Source organism: Idiotropiscis lumnitzeri, chromosome 12 (genome assembly GCF_059441095.1).
Source record: "Idiotropiscis lumnitzeri isolate Australia: NSW breed Sydney's pygmy pipehorse chromosome 12, RoL_Ilum_1.0, whole genome shotgun sequence".
Classification (NCBI taxonomy): domain Eukaryota; kingdom Metazoa; phylum Chordata; class Actinopteri; order Syngnathiformes; family Syngnathidae; genus Idiotropiscis; species Idiotropiscis lumnitzeri.
The window spans coordinates 12,546,114-12,561,365 of NC_142402.1; the positions used below are offsets into that span (position 1 = coordinate 12,546,114).

General features: G+C 41.2%; 1 protein-coding gene across 5 annotated transcripts in view; it reads left to right on the forward strand.

Moving 5' to 3' along the window:
• The window catches only part of ptprsb (protein tyrosine phosphatase receptor type Sb), an 85,518-nt gene that overhangs the window by 46,006 nt on the left and 24,260 nt on the right, over positions 1-15,252 (forward strand). For 2 of the 5 annotated variants that reach the window (XM_088311770.1, XM_088311771.1), the window contains exons 7-12: positions 5,015-5,029; positions 6,930-7,199; positions 7,571-7,950; positions 9,902-10,103; positions 11,909-12,045; positions 12,450-12,594. In XM_088311770.1, coding sequence (XP_088167896.1) covers positions 5,015-5,029; positions 6,930-7,199; positions 7,571-7,950; positions 9,902-10,103; positions 11,909-12,045; positions 12,450-12,594 — 1,149 coding nt within the window. Of the gene's footprint in view, positions 1-5,014; positions 5,030-6,929; positions 7,200-7,570; positions 7,951-9,901; positions 10,104-11,908; positions 12,046-12,449; positions 12,595-14,594; positions 14,913-15,252 lie in introns of all 5 variants that reach the window. The other 3 variants (XM_088311773.1, XM_088311774.1, XM_088311775.1) reach the window with 2 other exon arrangements.

The following is a 15,252-nucleotide window of genomic DNA, read 5'->3' on the forward strand; positions in this document are numbered from 1 at the left end:
TTGAGAATTTGTAGTTGGCTGGTGAGATTACACAGCAAGGGTCACCAACCTTTTGAAACTTTTGATACGCACTTCTGAAATAACAAATTTGCTCAAACATTCTTGATAAATTGTTATTACTCACTGATCACGTTGAGGCACCATGCTCACAACGGCATTCATTAGATGAAAAGAATGCTAGTTTTAGTAATAGAGTGTGCCGTAATTTATTTTGGAAAATACAAATATTAATAGCAAAATACATTTATTTACCATTATCATTGCCATAACATATCAGACAAAATGAGTGTCCTATGATTTTTTTTTTTTTTTTTAAATAATAAATAAATAAATAAATAAATAAATAAAAAAGGTGACTCTGCATACCTTGTATGTGCCAGACTTGTATTTGTCTTTGTGTCATCTAAATTTTCTTGGTTCAAAATCAACAAAGTCTTCGGTAATCATTATTTATTTATTTGCTATGCAAGCAATGAAATAATTACAGAATACAATTGTATCTCAGTCTCTTCATTAGAACACAACCAGATTATAAAAACGATGTTTCTATAGACTCAATTGGCAAGGATTCAGCTCATGAGTCCCTCACTTAAACTTGAACAACAACAGGGGAATGCCTCTTAAAACTAAATGGAACGGAACCCATTGCTAGCATCTGTATCTGCACTGTGTATCCTCAAACAGAAAGCTGCGCTCGAATAGAAGCTGCACTTCCATTAGTGATGGGCATCTCCCTAAATAGATGTCTCCTTTTTTTTCCCCCACTCAGGAAAAAAAGGCTACACGTGTCGTAAATTACCTTTTCATGTTCAGTTTTTCTTTCACGATTCGGCAAATTGGTCATTCTGTAGCGTCACATAGTGACACAAAGGGCTCTCTATGACTAGAGATCGTGAGGTAAACTAAAAGAACATTAATTATTATCATAATATATTTCAGTCTGTCCTGTTCCGTGTGCATTGTTGTGTGTACGTTCTGGCCACTTTCATCCCGGATTGTTTTAGCGGTCTAAAAAAAACAGAGAAATAGAATTTAGGCTATTTACGTAGTCAACAAGAATAGCAAAAAAAAAATTCAGTTTTCTGTTTATTTACTGGTACTTTAGTCTCCCGCTTGTATCCATTAATTAAAGCTGGGGTCTTCAATCCTATTCCTCGAAGGCCGGTTTCCTGCTTGTTTTCCATCTCTCCCTGAACGAGGCAACACACCTCATTCAAATGATCAGGATCATTATCGAGCTTCTGCAGCCCTTGCTGATTATCTCACACAGACCTTCGAGGAACAGGATTGAGGGCCCCTGAATTCGAGTAAAGCCCTGAACAACTCCCCAAAATATTTAATTCAATGATTTAAAAAAAAAATGAAAGGAAACTTGAAAGCAATTAGATGGTAAAAATGCAGTAAAACACGACCGTCAAACATGATGGATTCGGCTTAAGTAGGCCTCCGCGATGGTGAGTCCAATATCGCATACAAGCCATTTAAAGACGACATTATGATGTGTTCGTCTGCTTTAAGTGTCCTCCCCCCAAAAAAATTTGTGTTATGCAGTCTGTCGAGCTTCACTTGTCTGCACTGTCACTATCGCTGCCAAACACTCCGACACGCTTCTATTGACATTTGGAATCAATCCTTCGTTTGCATTCTCAAGTATTCAGGGGATAAGTTTCGCCTTATTACATGACTGATGAAAGTTGTGTCCTTGAGCTAGATGGGATTGAGCAGACTAAATGTCAGCCCGCCGATCGTCCTCAATGGCTCTCTATATGTTGTATAGTTTAGAAGTTGCAACCATAGAGCCGTAATCCCCGTGGCTGTGCCAAGGTCTCCTTTAACCGACCGCCTCCTGAGCCTCAACATGGAGGACAGCGCTGAGGCTGGCTTGACTAATAAAGATGTAACCTCACGCCTCTCTCAGACTATGGATAATGGAGGGGGGATCATGAGGGCTGCCTCTATTACTTTTTATGCAAGCAGGTCTACGAGCAAGTGAGGAATTATTCATATATAATTCCTTGTTGCAAGCTCCTGTTCGATGAGGCGTGTCAGAAAAGTTCCAGGACTGGTGGCTCAAATGATATACAGTGAACCCTCGCTACTTCGCGCTTCACCTTTCGCGGCTTCAGTGCTTCGCGGGTCTAAAAAATATTCGGGGGCATTGTAGTTTCGCCGAGCGGCACGAGGGGGCGCTGGAGCGGTTAGACGGCCGGCGTGCGCCGAAGAGGAGAGTGGACGAAGAAGAGAGTGGACGAAGAAGAGCACGATTTGGGGCGACGTTTCGCGCGGTTCGGACCGTACCAGAGCTCCGGAGGAGGCCGGCGTGCGTGGCAGTTAAGCCGAAGAGGAACAACTTCCGCCCGGGCATGAGCGGAGCGCGAGGCTGTCAGTTATGAATGAATAAATAAATAAATGAAGAATGCCACCTTTCATTTCACAGGGCACACTGGACGGCGTACCAGCAGGTAAAAGTCGAAGTAATTAAATAAATACAAAAAGAAGTAATTGAATAAATACAAAAATAATGGCTGGGGAATAAAAAAATAATAAGTTTTAATAATAATTTGTTTAGTTTTTTTGTTATAACATGAATTTCACTCTCTCTCTCTCTCTACCCGTATATATATATATATATATATATATATATATATATATATATATATATATATATATATATATATATATATATATATATATATATATATATATATATATACGGGTAGAGAGAGAGAGAGAGTGGAAAAAAAAAATATATATATATATATATATATATATATTTTATTTTATTTTATTTTTTTTTTTAAGCATTTTTGAAGGTGCGCCGCTACTTCGCACTTTTTTTTTTTTAGTATTTTTGAACGTGCGCCGCTACTTCGCGGATATTCAGTTTTCGCGGGTGGTCTCGGTCCCCATTAACCGCGATAACCGAGGGTTCACTGTATTACAAATCCAAACTATGAATTCTCCGCCTCACTATGGGCCATAATCACCAGGGAAGTGGCTGCCTCACCACAACAACGTGGCTGCTCACAATACCGTGAGCATCCTACACTTCCCTGCCGTGAAGAATATCAAACAAATTCCCGACTCACTGGGCCTTGCTCTGTGTGATTTATTTTTTTTTCCTTATTTCACAAGTTCAAGGGGCTTATCAAGGAGATCCATTCTGAAGAGGTGAATGCATCAAGATGGCTGAAAATGACAGAGCTACACATGGCGAAGCCTGGAAAAAAAATCCTTCCAAGAGTGCATGAAGGCATGAAAATTGCATTAGTCGCCGGGGTGATTACTTCAAAAGGGAAAACCTGACAAGCTCAAGCGCTAAAACCGACATGCACCATTTGGACAAGAATTGAGCCACGCATACGAGCAGAGTGCCTATCACCGCATCGTTTGATGTTGCATTTTCTATCCCTGCAAATCCAAATGACTCCCGTATAAAACTCGACGAAATGAGAGATTTTATTTCAGAAACCTACAAACGATTTACGTATTGTATTGACGTGAGCACCATCTTGATTTAAGCCATACATCAGCTCATACATATTTAAGCCATCACCAACTCGGCCGTATGTCCTGAAATATTTTGATTTGTTTGATTTGATGTCAATAAACTCATCAGTGAGATCAGTGTTAGTGATCAGGTCCGCAGATTCTACGCCGAAACTTTCGCCACTGTTAGTCGCATTCAAGCCACTCGACGATAAGACGATGACTTACTGTGCAATGTGACGTGCCTTTCATTTTGACGGTGGAAAAATAAGGATTCATTTATTTTATTTTTTTATTCAAAAAGCATGGCTTTTCAAAACATCAATTAATGAGCACAATTTAAAATGTCTTAAATTTATTATGATGTAGAATACACTAAATAAAATGACTAACTTGGTTACTAGTTCTAAGAAAAAAAACATACAAAATGTATTAAATGCATCAAAAAAATGGAGATGTCTGTTTTTCGCGTGCGCTCTTCACTTGTCGTTGGCAGTTCGGATTTGAAATGTAGTTTAACGAGGACACTGGCCCTGGAACTTTTCGGACACACCTAGACTCGCCTAAGATGTCGCTACATTGCACGTATGTTTGCATACTGCGCATGCTGAATGTTGGTCCGTGTGTGCATACGTCAGTGTGTGTCCAGCATGTCTTGCTGAGATGAGATGCTTGCCTAATCATGTCTCTATCTAACAGATTTTTGTTTCTGTCTCCTCCTTGTCTTTGACTTCTCTATCCAATTCTGGGCATCTTCCGGCATTAAATTCCTCAAGCTTTCCAAAAATGCTTCTCTACTTTGATATGTAACTCGTGAATTGAGTATAGAGGCAGTTTATTTTTCCTTGTCTGGTCAATCCAAATGAAAACATGTTGACTTTTATTTAATTGTCTTTAGATTAGGGTGGATGTGGCCCTTGAAGATTCCAAGTCATGATGTCACTTCTGATATGAATTTGCCATTTCGCTATGTTTTTTTTTTTTTTTAATTTATTTAAATTTATTTGTTTATTTGATGTTGACTCATTTTGGGGAGGGTGAAAAATGTAAAAAAAAAAAAAAAATGTTCTCCGGATAAAGTGAAGCTCACGAGTCATTTTATTGTTGAATATTTTTCTTTATTCGAACCATTTTCTGTTGCCGACCGAAGTGATCCGATTTTTACTGCTCTCGTTCTCGCTTCCCCTTTCATTCTCCCTCCATTCTAAGATGTCCGTCCATTGATCTCTTTCTGTTTTCTGTGTTGTAAGCGTCTTCTTCCTTTTGATTCCTATCTTTTTATTTTTCTTACTTCCGAAGCACCTGCTCTCTGAATGGGCCTGACTCTGGTATAGCTGTGTTTTTAAATAGATTCATGTTTTTTCTTCTTCCTCGCTCCTCTTTCTCTTTCCCCCTTTTCCCCTCCATCCCCCCGAAAACCTTCTTCTAAATCTAACCCTCTCTTTATCTCTCTTCCCTTCCTCTCCCTCCCTCTTTTTTTTCTCCCCCCCCCCCCTCTGCATTCTGTCCGCACCCTGATGTGTAGGAGCGACAGACACATGTACATAAGTTTACTAACTTATAAACATTGCACCTACTACCTCACTTTTTTTGCCCGCACTTGTTCTTCTTCTCTCTCCGTTCTGCCTCTCTTCATGCCTGTCTTGTTCTTTACTCGACGTGTCCGGTGATCACTCTGTAACTGCCACGGCACCTTATTAGAACCCTCACCTGTCCGCATACCCAAGTTCATTTGGACTGCACACTGTTATCTGTATGAAACTTTTGTGTACTGTACAGTATTTGGTTGTTGCAATGTGCTTTTGCCGACATTGCCACGTCATCGCGTGGAAGCGGAGCAGAGCTGTCCTCTCTCTCTTACTTCCATCGCTGTCTTCTCTTCCTCTGCCTGTTTCCTCCGTGTCTCCCTCCCACTTCCACATTATCTCTGTTGTGTTGGTCCACCTTTTGATTCCTCTTGAGTCGCAGAGGCATGAAAAGTGACCTATGAGTTCAGTCTCTCAGTAAGCACTGGCATGGATAAAATAACCGGGACACAATTCTTACATTTATTCATTGAATCATTTATGTTATTCATGTTAGCAAGACAAACCACACTCGACAAAAACGTACATTATCCCGACCGTGAAATGAACAGATGGTTTGAAAGAGAATGGGTGAGGCATTCTGCGTCAAGGTTTAGAAGCTATTTCCCCATCTGACATTTAGCATCCTTTCATCCCTTCTAAAGCGGTTGAGGAATAATTTAGCCTCTAATAAATTACAAACACGGACATGTTTGATTCGATTTGACAACTTCAGGTGCCACCACGAGCATGTTTGCAGCTTAATGAAATGTTAACCAGAGCGATTCCACCCAAATGATTGTCAGGGGCGGCTCGAGGCCCTCCTGTGTATGGTAACGATAGTTGTTTTGCATCCCAAAATAGTGAAAGCAGTTTTAGTTGGGGCATGCCGTTAACTTACAGGATACATATTTGGGTTTGCAGACCAACACTCAAGATGAAGCTGTTCTAAAGTGCATAAACTGATGAAAACTGCTCGGATGAGGTCAAATGTTTTTTTTAAGACAACCATGTGGATGCAATGACAATGACTGGGATGAATGACAATATTCACAGGCCTCCCAAGACATTTTGGATAGTTTTTTGTTTTTTTGACGCAGTTTGCCAAAGAGAATGCTTGAGTGTCCCATCACCAATGCACATATGAGTCATTTAAAGGCATGCATGGATGAGTTTGGTGTGGAAGGACTAAAAAACTAAAACAGAGCTTCACAAGTTCGGCTGCGTAATTTGACAACAAATTCTCACTCACGACATAAAAAAAAAAAAAATGTCATCAGAATGATTGAAGATGTTGAATCTGCTTTTTACTTTTGCTATTCCAACACATTTGTTCATGTATTTAAGATTTCAAAAAGTCCAAAGATCAGTGTAGCCATTGTTCCAAGCGATGCCAATGAGGAAATGTTATATTACATTTAAATTGAAAAAATAAATAAATAAAACATCTTAAATCACGATCAACAAATATAACATTTCCGGAAAGAGAAACTGCTTGTAGACGTCATGCCCCTGTTGAAGCGATACTCAAGAGTTTGTCACGTTATTGTTTGTCAAGGCAGCTCACTCTGTTTGGGTGAGCTCAACAAGATGTTTGTCTTTTTGTTGGATTCATCTGTCGCATAAAGTAACTGGGACTAAACTTGAAATATCCCTTTGTAATTTCTGTAAAAGGAAAAAAAAAACCCTGAAGTTCATTCTCCCCCTTCCTGTTACCTCTCTTCTCTTCACTCTCTCTGCATCTCGCTCTCTGCCTCTCTATCTGATTCTCTCCCCCTCACCCGACCTCATCTCTCTCTCTCCGCCTTTTTTCTCCCCGCCCTCCCTCAACCTCCTGCCCTCTCCCTCTCTACCCCGACTCTCCTCCTTTACCAGTGCGCCGCGTCCCCCCTCGTTTCTCCATCCTCCCCTCCAACCACGAAATCATGCCGGGAGGGAGCGTCAATATCACCTGCGTGGCGGTGGGCTCCCCAATGCCCTACGTCAAATGGATGGTGGGCAGCGAGGACCTGACCCCCGAGGACGAGATGCCGATCGGTCGGAACGTGCTGGAGCTCAACGGCGTGCGGGAGTCTGCCAACTACACATGCGTGGCCATGAGTAGCCTGGGTATCATCGAGGCCACGGCTCAGGTCTTAGTCAAGAGTAAGAGACCCGCTGATATAGGTCGAGGGTTGCAAATGGGGTGGGAAATTTACGGTAAATTTACGGAGCGTTTCTGTTTAATTTCATGGGAAATAACGAGTTGTTTCATAACTAATAAATTTGAAGTTGTTGACCCGTAAGTGAAGGTACGACTCATGTTGAATCATAGTTGGTTCCTTTAGTTGGGATTATGCTAAAAATCTATTTTCCCTATTATATAATTTCTGGTTAAGGAATTCCTTTTATTTGCATCAATTCCTACCAAACTATTTTCTAGCTTTAAAAATTCCTGTAATTTTGCCACCTTATACGAGCCGCTTCCCCATTGCACGACCTTAACAATTTACTAATCAATCTTGATTTGCTCTCAGCTTTACCCAAGCCTCCTGGCACGCCCATCGTCACGGAAACCACAGCCACCAGTGTGACCATCACATGGGACTCCGGTAACCCCGACCCGGTCTCCTACTACATCATCCAATACCGAGCCAAAGGTCCAGACAGCAAGTATGAGACGGTAGACAGCATCACCACCACTCGTTACAGCATCGGCGGGCTGTACCCCAACACCGAGTACGAGATCCGAGTGTCCGCCTTCAACAGCATCGGCCAGGGCCCCCCCTCTGTGCGAGTAGATGCCAGGACGGGAGAGCAAGCCCCGGCCAGCCCGCCGCGAAATGTCCAAGCTCACATTATTTCGCAGAACACAGTGATGGTCCGCTGGGAGGAACCGGAGGAGCCTAATGGGCAGGTGCGAAGACAGATTATTTTCCTTTCTTTTGTTTTTTTACAGGCAATAAAACATGTGCTGGCTATTAAGTACAAAAAAAAAAACGTGTAAAATCTCATGTAATTTGCATGAGATTTTTAGCAAAGGGACAAACACGGGTGCCTTAAAACGCTGGTTTATTTTAATTTAACTTTAACATTATAGGTTAAAAACGTACAGGCTGTCTCAGAAGTCACTCTACATTTTCTTTCCATTTTGTTTCAGGTATCGTTTGAATAGTTGTGAGGCCATCAGCATTTTATTCACATTTAAGCAGCGATTGACACTTTGCAAAAAGATTTATGTTCCTTACTGCAGTTTCAGAAGCTTTGCAATTTACACTACCCATGACAAGTTTCTTCAAAAACACCAAACTTCTAGAACAAAGCCTGAAAGTCTATCCTGATGTCTGCACATGAAATCAGTATCATGCTGATGCTTCGGAGAGTGTCAAATCTTTACCTGTGCCAGCTCCGGGTTGTTGAGCATCATAATCTGCTTAAATTGAGAAACTTGCCATGGATATCGTAATTGTTCTTGGAGCCGCGTGGCGGCCGCAAAGCTTTTCACACTGGCGCTGCAGTCGGGGGACAGAAAAGCTTCTTGCCAGGTGACTCAGAAAAGGAATGATACGCTTCCAAAAAGTGCACAGCATGAGCTGTCAAATGCTGATGGCCTCACGTCAGTCCGAATGATACTTCAAACAAAATGGAATAAAGTAAGTGTGAAGTGACTTTTGGGACATCCTATATACCCCAGTTAGACAAGATTAGGCAGCAAGTCACCGTCTCGGACGAAAATTAAAATTTGCTCTTGTTCTAATCAATTCACATACAGTATTTTGCATGAAAAATTTCTTTAAAAAATAATGAATCTCATTACAATCTTCTAATAAAGTGTGCACGTGCATGCGTCCAAATCTTGCAAATTGATTTAAATGAAAGATTATGAGAAAAGGAAATATATTTTTCAATATTGTGCCCGGAATGGCAAGTGGTCCTTTTTATTCCTATTTAATTAAAGCGACATATTTTTTTTTTTTATTCTTTTCACATATTATATTTCAATTCTGCACATCTAGCAGCTCACTGGAGAGCAATAAAGTGATTGCTTTAAAATCGTAATTACTTTCATGTGACATTAACAGTCGAGGCATTGGTGCCAGCTAATAGTACAGGGGGAAAAATGATTTATCCCCATCTGAAATTACATTTTGCCTTTTACTGAGGACCGACTAACAAGGTTTCAGATTTGTGCCGAGACTTTAAGGAGATTAAAACATTAAAGCCTTTATGAAATTCCCCACAGGGAGCTGTTTTGGAGTGTGCAGGTTCATGTCCTTTACAGGGATTGTGCTCCACCTTTCTACCCCCTCTAACACATAAGTGCCACCCCCAATCTCTGAAGGAAGAAAAGGTGCTTTCTGCTCAAAATTAAGTGCGCTCCCTCTGGAAGCCCATTTCCTTTTTCCGAGCCTACCTAACCATCGACAATAGTCACAAAAGTGCATTTAGTGCATGTGAGGATTAAAATTATTAAAGGAGTGACAACAGATTGCCGGTGGAGGTCATGAGTGAGGACAGTAAACAAATACGGTGACATAGTGCGAGCACAATTAGTTTGTATTCGAGGTGTTTTCGCCAACCTTCAGCCAACGGTTGGTCATCGCCTTATGACAGTGACCTCTCACAAGGCGTGAACTGCAAACCCGCGTGGCCATCTGGACTAACGTAATCATAATTCATGGATGACGACCTTGGCTTGTGATAAATGCTAGTTGTTTGGATGCTGAATGAAGGCTTTATGGATTACCGCGCATGCAAGACAGTGAGATTAAGTGCGAGACCACTTAGCGCACAGCTCAGTCGGGGATGACCTTAAAAAAACTCAACACGCTATCCGTCAATCTCTCTCCGTGCTTGCCGTGTTGCAGGTGAAGGGCTATCGCGTGTACTACACCATGGATCCGTCCCGGCCGATGAATGAGTGGAAGATCCATAACGTCCAGGACAGTGTGATCACCACTATACAGAGCTTGGTGACCTCCGAGACGTACACCCTCCAAGTTCTGGCCTTCACCTCAGTCGGGGACGGGCCCTTCTCGGACCCGGTTCACGTTAAAGTTATGCCAGGAGGTCAGTGATGTTCGCAAGCAAATATAATGTCATGTCATATATTGTATATCACATATCTCCTAAATCACCGCTTTTCAGGAAATTAAAAAAAAGCAAAACAAAACAGCATTTTATTTGGGTTACGAGACACCATGCTGTTCATGTTGGTATAAATATTGCTAATTACCATTGATTAAAATGTACTTGGATTTGTGGCTGACCTGTTCCTTTTGCACCAAATCTTTACAGCTATCCATTTTGAACTAAATAGGCCAACTCAAATGGATCATTTTCACTCATTATTATCTAAAGAACATCCAGATATTCAATCTTGAGGCAGCGTAATGCTGCATGGCTCCCGCAGAGTGACAGATGAGGCGAGGTTTTACGACACTTCTCAGACGTCGATTTTTTTCTTAAGCTATTTTCAACACTTTAAATTGGTTCAGAATGCATGAAAATAACAAACAATGTCAGGACAGTCCGATACTATTGATAATGTTAATATAAAAAAATTGGCATGTTTGGATATTAACAAAAAAGGTTTCTACCTGACAATTTTTATTATACAATGTATTGCATATTAAATTTTAGGTAAGTATAGGTGAGTAGAGGATTGTACATATATCTTGTTTTTTTTAACTGCTCCCAAAAATATCATTTGCTTTTCTGGTGAAATTTCAAGATGATCCTATAAACTTTACAGGCGAACTTTATTTAACCTTGTTTCAACTTTTTAATGCGCATGTCCAACTGTTTAATGTTTCAGTCCATTTTGCACAAGCTGCCGTTCTCTCACAAGGCGCTAACAGCAAAACTCACAGCTGGCATTTGATCCATGAATTGACCGATAGATTTATAATGAGGGCCACCATGGCGTATTTCTGTGACTCTCACAAGGCTCTCTATTAAACTGATATTTTTCTAAATGCTTTATATATGAATAGAATTGCTGTGAAACATGAATAGACAGAGAACGATGGAGTACTCCACTGCGGAGATATCATTTTGCACTTAATTATTATAATGGTCATCTCTAGTATTAAATATATTTTACAGTGGTTGAATTAGAAAGAAAAAAAGATTGCTAATTGTCGGACCACTTAACCCATTGCCCTGCAGCATCATCACTGCACGTCATACCAATCGCCAAGCAGCTTATTCGGATGACAAGTAGAAACCCAGCCGCTGCACACGGCTGAGCTTGACCTGTCACAACATGTGCATCCTTCAAATGACTAACTTGCACAAGCCGACACTTTCGTTTGTGGAGAGTTGTGGAAAGGAAACGGATTAACAGGAGCAAGAATTTGGTATGTTCAAGATACTCGAGTCACGGCGGCAGTGGTTGCAAAAGTTTTATGTGGCGGCAAGCATGACGAGATTAATGCTCGCAAATCTGTGATGGCATTACGTATTTAAATTTCCGTGTAGACTCGGGACACTTGTACCTGAACATTTTGTCAGTTTTCAGCTCTTACACGTGGTTTAAGTCCAAATTTTTGTACAAGTCTGATGAAAGAAGAGTTTCGTGGTTGCAACATAAATCCCGCGGAATTAGGCGAAAAGGTGTTTTGAATGGATTTAAATCGTTGGCTAAAAAGCTGCTTTTCTACTGCAGTAAGTTAAATGACAAGGTGAAATATCCAGTAAAATAACCGGCAAGATAATTTGTTGAATACGACTGCAATACAATTACAACCCACTCACGCAACTAAAATTGGTGTCAAAATTTTAAAATTATATTCTCTTTTTTTTTTTTTTTTTTTTTTTTTAATGCACGTTATTTGACATACAAATAATGCCTGTCTCGTTTCCTTCTCCAGTTCCAGGACAACCGGGGAAGTTTAAAATCGGGAGGGTGACTGACACCAGCATCGAGCTGACCTGGGAGCCTGCCTACACCAAAGAGGGCATCATCAATTACGAGCTCCTTTACAAACCTGTCAAGTACGGCAGTTTGGTAAGACAGTCTACCTGCTCGACGAAAGCTTTACAAAGCAAAACATGTAATCCTGTCGTAATAAATTTATAATGCTGAATTAAGGGTTACATTCAGCAACAGGGTGATTTTTTTATTTTTTTTTTTTTTAAACGTCATCGTGGTAAATGACAACAAAACATAAAACAAAGAAAATGAAACGTGTATTTTAAACAACCACATAGCATCCGTTAGCTTAATGCTAACCTTCGATGGGAAAGGCCATAGTCAGGCTAACGTATAGCATCTAAATAAGGAACACATTTCAACTGACAATATAACAATACTCACAGGCATATATTCTTTATCCTCTGTGGAAAAAAAGACTAATATTACTGCAGCTTGCTGTGTCAATCACAGTACTTTCATTTCTCTCACTCTTGTAGGAGAAGCTAACTTTTGGCCCGCGCAACTCCTACACGGTGGAGGGTCTGAAAGCCAACACAGACTACTCCTTCTCCCTGGCAGCCATCTCAAATAAAGGCATCGGCGCTTTCACCAATGAACTGGTGCAGAGGACATCACAAGCCAGTATGTCTCCTTTCATATGATGAACACACACACACACACACACACACACACGCACTCGTTGCTGCTGTATTATGTTTGACCTTGCACACAAATGTCACAAAAACACACGTTGAAACAAACTTCACTTGATGTCCGCTGACCAGACATCTGACCATTGATCTCCGTTATCAAGTCATGTGTCCAAAGCCCACTCCCATCCATCCATCTGCGTTTAACTGTGACTTTCTTCCTCCTCCGCTCAGCTTCTTCCTTTTTTTTCACAGCCAAAGCCTCATGACAGATGGAGACAGAGCACCGATTAATGTTTGTGTCTTCCTCCTTTTCACCCTCCTTCCACTTTTTTCCCACTCTATCGGTGTGTAATATCTTTGAAGGGGGGGAAATGTCTGCCAGTTATTGGCATGCAGGCAGTGGAGAAGAGCTTTAAAGCATTGTGGGTTGGTCTGCTATTTTGTAAGTAAGCGCCAGACAGTGTGATTTTTTTTTTTTTTTTTTTTGGATTTTCATCCTTTTTAGTATTTCTTGATAACCAAGAATAGTACAATAAAAGGGATTTTTTTTTGGGTGTATGTATTTAAGGTATTTTATATAGCCATTTCCACACAATCATGGCAAATTTTCAAAAGTAACTTTTTTACTCCACTGTCCCCCTACTATTATGATGACCTTTTTCTCAATTTTCTACAGTGCCTATTTGGAACTGACTTTCTTTAGGTTGACAATTTGTTTTCTAACCGAGAACAGGTCGCCCCCAAGGACCAACTGAGTAGCCCGCCAGCCTTTTCTAAGAATAGCTCACCAGTGCTGGCACATTCTGATTTCCTTGGAATGTATGTTGGAGAAGTGATCATTTTAAAATGCAAAGATTTCTAGAAATACAACATTGCATGTTAATACTTAACCCTTTCCTAGCTTGTTAAATCATCGGTTCCTCATAGAAATACGATTTGACAGCTGTTCTTAAGTATTTATTATGCTGAGAAATTATTAATATTACTAGCGTCTTCACAGAGAAGAATATCATCGCGATATTATTCAAAAAATAGATGTGACTCGACAGCCAGGACAAGGGCTTAGGGCCACTTTTTTGCGCCTTTTTGTCAACTGTGAGTGTGCCCATGTTACGGAGACAAAGGTGGAATTGCAATGGGGAAAAACAAGTCAGACTTGACAGCCAGCATGTGGACGGGGGCTTTGTACTGCCAGCCCTTTACATTAGTCAGTACCCAAGAAGTCGGTCTCGATTTTAAAAGGGGCGACCCCTGACTTAGAGGTTGTAGCCACAGCCTGTGATTTTTTTTTATTTATTTATTTATTTTTTTTTGTGGAGAAATATTTTTTAAAAAAAATCATCATACGTGTGGACATGTGTATTTCAATTGCTCAGTTGGTGATGTAATGTATACGTTAAACCTCCTTGAACCCAAAAATATGCCATCTCCCAAAAAAAAGATGAAGAAAGAAAAGTAGAGTAGATGTCGGGAGGGGTGCCGTAAAGGCCAACTCTAAATAAGAAGACTATTTCCTGAAGCACAATGCATTTCCCAGGGTGCGCTTTGTTATCGCCAAGGTTTGGTGCACATCTAGATTGTCCCGTGAGGCAAACAGCGCGGTGGCTTTACAGCTGAGTGGGCAGATACTTGAAATCTGTCAGCTAGGACTTTGACTCCCACACTTGCACACATGCTGTACACTCATCAAGCCCAGACGTCTGCGCTTTAAGTTGTCTGCTCACAGTCAATACTCTTGTCTCTGGTTTATTTCATTAAGTGTTCTGCTTGTACACCAACTGCTTGCTTGGCTCTTATTCTCATGCGTATCCCGGTGTCATCTCTTTCAGTTCGGTTTACCGTCGTCTCTTATTGTTTCCTGTTTTTTTGTTTTTTGTTTTTTTTTTATCCTATCCCCTGTGTTTTTACTTATATCGTTCCCCCCCCCTCTTGATTTTTACCCCCTACTCTCAAACGCTTTACCGACTGCCCTCCCCCTTGTCCAATCAGAGCCCTCAGCCGCACCCGAGGGTGTATCCTGCGAGAGTGCCAGCTCCACCTCGCTGAGAGTTAGTTGGCGGCCGCCTCCACTGGAGGGGCAGAATGGCGAGTTGGCAGGTTATGAGCTGAGGTACCGCAGAGTTTCTGGGGCAGGAGGCAAAGGTCAGGGCCAGGAGGTGTCCGGGCTCCCTATTCCGGCCCGGCAGGCAGACACACTAGTAGAGGGCCTGGAGAAATGGAGCTGGTACAACATCACCATGGCAGCCTCCACTTCTGAGGGAACTGGACCCAACAGCTTGCCTGTTCTCTGCAGAACAGATGAGGATGGTAAGGCTATATAAATGCATTAGTGATTACAGTGGAACTTCAGAAGTCAGATTTCTGTCCGGTTGGACAATTTGGATATTGCACAAAGGTTTCGGGGAAAATTGAGCTCTTAATTCTTCAGCACAGAAGTGGGGTTGAGTTTCATATGAATGGTTGAGCACTGAGCAACTGTGATGTCATTTTCAGTTGAGCGAAATGACAAAATGGCCGCCAGCTGAGATGGACAAAAACGGGTGGATTTTACTGCTTAATTCATATTCCACAAACACAATATTAGTCAGAATCTTGTGTTTAGACTAGAGGGCCTACATAGAACATATTCTTGTAAAGAAAACATTTG